We start from the raw sequence: 7215 nt of genomic DNA, 5'->3' as shown, positions 1-7215 counted from the left end.
TTATAAATTATCAAGGGTTCGTGTGGGAGGGAGTGGAAAAAAATAAAGGGCTGATACCAGGGACTCAAGTAGAAGGAAAATGTTTTGAGCATGATAATGGCAACAAATAGACACATGAGCTTGACCCAGTGGGTGTGTGTATCGATTGTGATAAGAGTTGTACGATCTCACAATAAAATGATTTAAAAAACCAAACCAACCAACCAACCAAACAGAATAACCTGTTCCAAGAGCCTTGCAGTGTGTTGTTTCTTTAGTGAGGGATGGTGACCATATAGTAAAACGGGACCTATTGAAAGTGTACCTTTGGGCATTTGGATCACTATGCACACTGGTGAAGCAATCCAGTTGAAGATAGGGAGCATCTCCTTTACCCTCCTACATGTCCTCCTGACCCTGCAGTGCTCCCAGCCCTTCCCGGAGCTCCTGCTCACCCCAAAGCAACCTCTACTCTCTTTCTAGTCCTTCATTTTTGCAGCTGGATCCAGCTTGCACATCACATGGCATTATTCCTGTGTGTCTGCCTGTGTCTCTGATTTCATGCAGACATCAGCCATATTGGACGAGGGTCTATCCTATTCCAGTATGACCTCTTGCTAACTAGTACACGGCCACATCCACAGGTACAGAGAGGGACAGGCTTCACATACCTTTTAAGGGAGATGCAAGCCAAACCCTGGACACAAGAGTGGATCTCAGATGTGTGGGGTCTGACACTCACGTAATGTTAGGGGTCCTCCTTAAAGAAAACAATCTAATTATCAAGGGTTCATGAGGGAAGGGGCGCGGGGAGGGAGGGGAAAACATGAGGAGCTGATGCCAGGGGCTTGGGTGGACCGTGGATGTTTTAAGAATGATGAGGGCAATGAATGTACAAATGTGCTTTACACAATTGATGTATGTATGGATTGCGATGAGTTGTATGAGCCCTTAATAAAACGATTAAAAAGAAAAAGAAAACAATCTAAAGTTTATACTCGACAGTTAGAGTAAAGCATGTGAGCTTGTGGCTACTCTGCTATCATCTCTCCCAGGGCCATGGAAGGGCCCGTGCTAGTGAGAGACCTTGAAGTTTGACTTCCATCGGCTCCAAGGTCATCTGCTTCTGCTAGGGCAAGTGACGTAACTGCCTTTGATCTGTGCAATGAAGAACATAAAACTACCTGCTTCACAGTAGTTTTGAGAAATAAGCAGACCATCCTCTCGTAAAATCCAAACCCATCACCACACACTTGCTTCAGCCTTGTGGTGATTCCCACGTGTTCCAGAGTGACTGTTCCACAGTGCTGCCTGGACTAGAATCTTTACAGAAATGGGTTGCTAGGGCTTTCTTCCATGGTGCTGCTCGGTGGTTTCAAACCACAATCCCAACTCTTTGTCCCACCCAACGACCTCATTGGATTGTCCTGGGCAAACTGTCTGCCACATTAAAAAAACAGTTGCTGTGGAGTTGACGTCCTCTCTTGGTCACCTCCTATGTGCTAGAGCAGTGGGGCTCAACCTTCCTCATGCCGCGACCCTTTCAGACAGTTCCTCGTGTTGTGGTGAGCCGCAACCATAAAATTATTTTAGTTGCTACTTCATCACTGTAGTTTTGCTACTGTTATGAATTGTCATTTAAATATAAGATATGCAGGAGGTATTAGGCGACTCCTGTGAAAGGGTCGTTTGACCCTCAAAGGGGTCACGACCCACAGGTTGAGAATCCCTGCTCTAGAGTATAACTGCTCCATGGGGTTTTCAGGGGCTGGTTTTTTTTAAGTCGATCATCAGGCCTGAGTTCTGCGGTACCTCAGTGGATGGGAGCGTCCAACCTTGGGTTAGCAGCCGATTACATTTACAGTTTGCATGTCCCAGGGGCGCTACTTGATACATAATGTGGCACTAAACCTTCAATCACTACTCTTTTTCAAAAGCATGCTGTTGTGGTTGTAGGCTTTGAACTGCCTCCCAGAGACTGTGTTATTCATGAGCAGTCTCAAGAAAATTACATCTTACAACCTCTCAACCTGCCTCACCCATGATTTTAAGAAACGTTTACTGAGTTCCTACTGGGTGCTGTGCACATGCTCGTCACAGATCTCAACTCACCTCATGCGTTGGAGGCACAGCACAAATGTCCCTTTATCCTCTAGTGTTCTATGGGCCGTAGGCAGATTCATCACGATTGAACTCACACGGTGGGACTGTGATTGGAGATGACTGGTATATAAGGCAGGCGTGGGGAATGTCCAGCCCACAGGCCACATACTCAACTCAAAACTCACTGCCACTGAGCAGCCGATGCCAACGCCTAGCCACCCTAGAAGACAAAGTAGAACTGCCCCATCAGCTTTTGAGACTGTCATTCTTTATGGGAGCAGAAATCCACATCTTTCCCCCACAGAGCTTCCGGTGGTTTTGAACTGCTGACCTTTTGGTTAGCTGTCCAATTCGTAACGATATGCCACCAGGGTTCCTGTACAGGCTGTATAAGGCCCGCGGAATCATCCACGCCAGCTAACATCACACACCTCACCCAAGAGAAGCAGTTCCAACCATCGCATTAGGGTTGAGTTCATGAACCGTTTGACTAACTATAGCAGGCTAATTTTTAAGTTGATAAATTTCTAGGGCCTGTGAATGTTGTTATAAATATCCAAATGACCATGGGCAGCAGAGAGGTTCCTCACCAGACTCAAGGGAAGGGCCCTCCCCAGCTTACTCTTTCGCAGGCAGCACTTAGAGCCGTGTGCCTGCAATAAGGCATGAAGTGCTCACTAAGTATTGAAAGCTGCCTCAAAGTGTGCTTGTTTGCCTATGAGGATGTTAGTTTCTTTGGTCACTTATTCCATTTGCAAAAAGCAAGCAAGGTGTGTGTAAAACCACTGAGATCTTTAGAGACAGAAACACAAGGTTGTCTTCTTAATCTTGTTTTTCTATGTGAGCTATTTAAAATTCTGGGACCACAAAAAAGCTCTTTGATATTACCAGGCCACATTTTGCAAACTGCTCTTTTGTGCTAATAATATATACATATCTATCCATGAAGTGAAAGTCCTTGGGGAATGTGCTCTGTATCCTAAGGAGGCCTGGGAAAAATCTAAGCGAAACTGTGGTAGGATGTGTTAGCATGTTATTTAAAAACGTAACTGGTCTTTGTGGTTTTTTTAAACAATATTTTGGCCAATTAAAGTCACTGACTGAGGCTATATGTTTCCAACGGACTACTTTGAGAATAGCTTGCATCAGAAAATACTCTGGCCGGATGTCGGTGTTAGATCGATCGGAGCGGAGAAGGTGAGAAGTGGTGGTGTAACCACCCCGCTGGGCTTATGTGGCTAGCTGCTGTTGACTCCTACTCCTGGTTGTCTCTGAACAACAGCGAAAGACCATGCAGCCCGTTGTGACGCATGGGGTTTCCATCGTCCAGTTTTCACAGGTGCATCACCAGGCCTTCCGTGAAGAACGTTAGTCTGTCAGCACTGCTCTGTGACAAATGGGTGGCAGCTACCCACGGGATGCATTGATCTGAATTTGTACCTAGGTCTCCCACAGAGGTGCACACATGCCACTGAACCAACAGTGGCTACCGTTTGCATATCGTTTGTAATTTAAGGAGCGTTCTCTTCTACCATCGTGACCCACCCCATTTCAAGGCGCTTCGAGATGGCAGTGGGCTTGGTATTGGATCAGGTCGGTAAGCACTGGATACCAGCCTCTTTACACACAAGGACCACTGAGTTAGAGGGACTGCGGGAAGATTCTCCAGGTGTGATGGCTCCAACCACCACACTACACACTCAGGAGGGCCTCGGATTTCTGGGTGACTTCAGAACACCCTGCTGACCTCTGTATAGGTTTTGGCGGGGACCTGGGTTACCTGGAATATTCTCAGCACCTCGGAATGGCAGCTTTCCAATTCCCTGTGGTCAGAATTTCAGCTTCTCCTCAAATGTAATTTAAAACAAAATGCCTTTCTGAAGTAGTGAACATATACCTGAGCAGACAATCAGCTTGACATTCAACAATTCATGCACATTTTGTTTGAATCTATCTGTTCCAATCCCCTCAATCCCACTTCCATCTCCCGGTGTTTCTCTGCTTCCTGTTTTCCATTCCTCCCTCTTTCCTGACCCTCTGAATGTTGTGCTTGGGTGATGTTCTCTGCTTGGCTGATCTAACCCAGGGCTGAGTTCAGTTCCTGATCTGAAGAGTGACCAAGGCCCCTAGTGTTGGAATTCCCACAAGCCTCTACCCAACCAGTAAGCCTTTTCTCTTTTATGATCCTGAGTTCTGTTCTTCCACTCTATCCAGGACCTTCTAGTGTGAAGCTTTTTGGAGCAGACAGTAGTGGTAGCTGACACCATCTAACTCTGGTCCAGGCTTGTGGAGACAGACCGACATTGATGTCATCCATTAGGCCACCAGGCTAATTGTTTCCCTGTGTCTTTTGAATTTCCTCTCTTTCCTCTGGGCGGAGGACAGACCAATACCTGCACCTTACAAGGCTGCTCATGTGCTTTAAGATCCCAGCTGCTACTCACCAAAGTTAGAAGTAGAACACTGTTGTGGTGCACTGTTATGCCAATTGATGCCATGTCTCCAGAGTCTATGGTTCTGTTGCTCCAGGCCCCACAACTCATTCAGATGTGCAATTTTAATGACTGGATATTTGGTCTCTATTTTGCCTCTGGTATAGTTTACAGGCTGGTATAGCTCCCCTCCCCCAATTTACTCTGGCCCTTTGTGATCTAGCAAGTAATACAGATGCTAATAGCGTGTCACTTTGAATAAGTGTCACATTCACTCTCTGGGTAATAATCCAGGGATAACCCCCACCCCACCCCAGCCCACCAGGATCCCTCATCTGGGAGATATCTAATCCTGTAAATTGAATAGAACGTCTGGAAAAAAACCCCATTTGAAATCTTATCTTTGCAGGGTGAGCAGGAAGGCGCTTTGGCCAGCCTGACAATATCCATGGCACAGCTCCCTGGCACAAGGGACCACGTGGGAGGAGCTACCTGCCTCTCTTTACACCCCACTCACCTGTGCACAGGCCTCGACCCTGTTGAGGCTAAGCCAAAATTTTACTGCGGCGCAGTCTGGAAGTTATGGAATTTTTAAACTCAAAACGGAGAGGCCAGAAAATAGCCAGGTGTTTGGCAATATTCAAAGGGCTTCCTAGTGGCTTATGTCTAGGCTTTGCAGGCCTTGAGTGCGGGGTGGTGGGGTGTTAGGGGGTGGGTGGGTGTGGGTGTGAGGGGTGAGGCACTTTGCTGGGCCTCTTCTGTGTACCCTCACACCCCGCCCTGCCCAAGGCGGGACTCTTTCATTCTAAGCACCTATGTCACTACAGGAATCCCCCAGGGCACCCCCTCCTCCTTCCCAAATTAGTCTGTAAACAGGATAAAAAAAAAAAAATCACAGAACTTCCCTATTGGGGCTCAGCTTGTGGCTTCCGCGCAGACCTGCTCCCCTAGCCCCCTCCCCGCCGGACTAAACATTCCCTTTCAAGCAAGACTTACAACACAGCTCTCTTGGGGACGCTGACGTAAACATCCCAGGAAATAACCACTGTAAATGGCTTCGAAGTCTCATTTCCCTATGGAAATAATCAGCACCGCCTCCCCAAGACAGCGCCAGGTGAACCAGTAAGGAAGGGAACGCCCTAGTGTTTTCCAAAGTGCGGGCGTTTGCCTAACTTGTCTACGGATAACAAAAGACGCTAAACAGCCACAGTCACGTTTAATTCTCCGAGCAGCCCACACGGTGGGAGCGGCAGGTATTACGGGTCCCCGTATCAGGGATGAGAAATCCGAAGACCGCCTGCTCTTCTTGGGATCATCACGCGGGGGGAGCTAGTGGGTAGGGGCACATCTAAGGTGTGGCAGGGATGGCAAGTGCTCCGGGCGTCACTTGATGGGTGCGGCCATCACAGTTTCCAGCGCCAGCAGTGGGAGATCATTGAGCAATTTAAAACTAAGCGCCCTTGGCGCTGTTTTCCATAGATACGCTTCTGCTTGGGAGAGCCTCTGCCTCCCAGCCCCAGGACCGCCCGGTTGCACCACGAGGTCTCCCGAGTAAGCCCGTCTGCGGCAGCGGCCACATGGCTTCATTGTCCTCACGGGCGTCCTGCAGAGCAGACTTGGGCTGTTTGGTTGAACCGCGACTCCAGCCGCTCAGCGGAAAGGCTGGTAGCGGGGCTCGGAAGATGCGGCGAGCGCGGCAGCAATGGGGACAAAGGAGAGGAGCGCGCGCGCGTGCGCGCGCAGGGGCTGGAGGGGCATCCGTTCGAGTCGGCGACCCCAGAGGACCGAGCAGAGGGACCGGAGCAGCGGGCGGGCAGCCGGTCGCTCAAAGCCTCTTTTCTTCCCTCGCGCGCTCGGAGGCGGCCCTCGGGAGATCCGGGAGGGGGCGCGCCTAGCCATCCCCACCGGCTCGTCCCGTCGCGCCCTCCCTCGGCCGCCACCCCCACGGGCGAAGCGCACAAAGAGCGGCTGGGCCTAGAGCGCACTCCGCCCGCTGGGGCGGGGCCGCGGGCGGGGCGGCCTGGCGCTCCTCCGCGCTAGCCTTAAAGGGCCCGTCGGTTTCTCGCGCTCACGGCGCATGCCCAGCCGGGAGCAAAGGTGGGGGGAGCGTTGGGTGCGCTCACCCGCGCCGCCCGCTGGCGCTGTGGCCAAGCGTCCTCTTCCCCCCGCCCCCCTCCACGGTGGTTGCGCGGCGGCGCTCGCGCGCGTGTCAGCGCCCGCGGGGTCTCGGCTGGTTCGCTGGGCGTGTGCTAGACCCTGGCTACAAGCATTCCAGAGGTGGCTCTGGCAGCTGGGCGGGCAAAGCCAGCCCTGCAGCCTAGTTCTGGCCGTTTCTGATTCGCAGTTTCAGGTCCTTCTGGGCAAAGTGCTGCCCAAGGGGACCGAAATGCGGGCGCGCGCGCGGGTGGCGGTGCGGGCGTGTGCCTTTGTGTCTCCTGCGCTCCGGTGCAGGTGGGCAGCCCGCGCCAGGAGCCACTTTGTCACTATGCTCCGGGGCATCGAGCCCCACTTTCGGTGTCCGAGAGCTTGAACGTCGTTTTCGGCGGACAGGAGGCCCTTCACTCAGTCACACCTTTCGCTCCGGGGCTGGTTCCTATTTGGGGGCATTAACGGGACTTTGGAAGGACCGCTCTTTTAGCGCTGGGCCGTGGCATCCGAGTTCGGCGCGTGTTTCTTTTCTCTAGCGGACGAGGGAGGAAAG

The 7215-nt window shown here is 51.3% G+C and overlaps 1 protein-coding gene across 1 annotated transcript in view; it reads left to right on the top strand.

Annotated features, from left to right (window-relative positions):
* The first annotated feature begins 6591 nt into the window (after positions 1-6591).
* The window catches only part of MEX3B (mex-3 RNA binding family member B), a 5393-nt gene continuing 4769 nt past the window's right edge, over positions 6592-7215 (top strand). The window contains exons 1-2 of the mRNA XM_004708079.3: positions 6592-6747; positions 6859-6965. Of these exons, the coding sequence (XP_004708136.2) occupies positions 6592-6747; positions 6859-6965 (263 nt within the window). The remainder of the gene's footprint in view (positions 6748-6858; positions 6966-7215) is intronic.

The sequence above is a fragment of the Echinops telfairi genome, unplaced genomic scaffold (genome assembly GCF_000313985.2).
Source record: "Echinops telfairi isolate 266 unplaced genomic scaffold, ASM31398v2 ScPeMD7_7;HRSCAF=31, whole genome shotgun sequence".
Lineage (NCBI taxonomy): Eukaryota > Metazoa > Chordata > Mammalia > Afrosoricida > Tenrecidae > Echinops > Echinops telfairi.
This window is presented reverse-complemented; position numbering and strand designations above follow the sequence as displayed.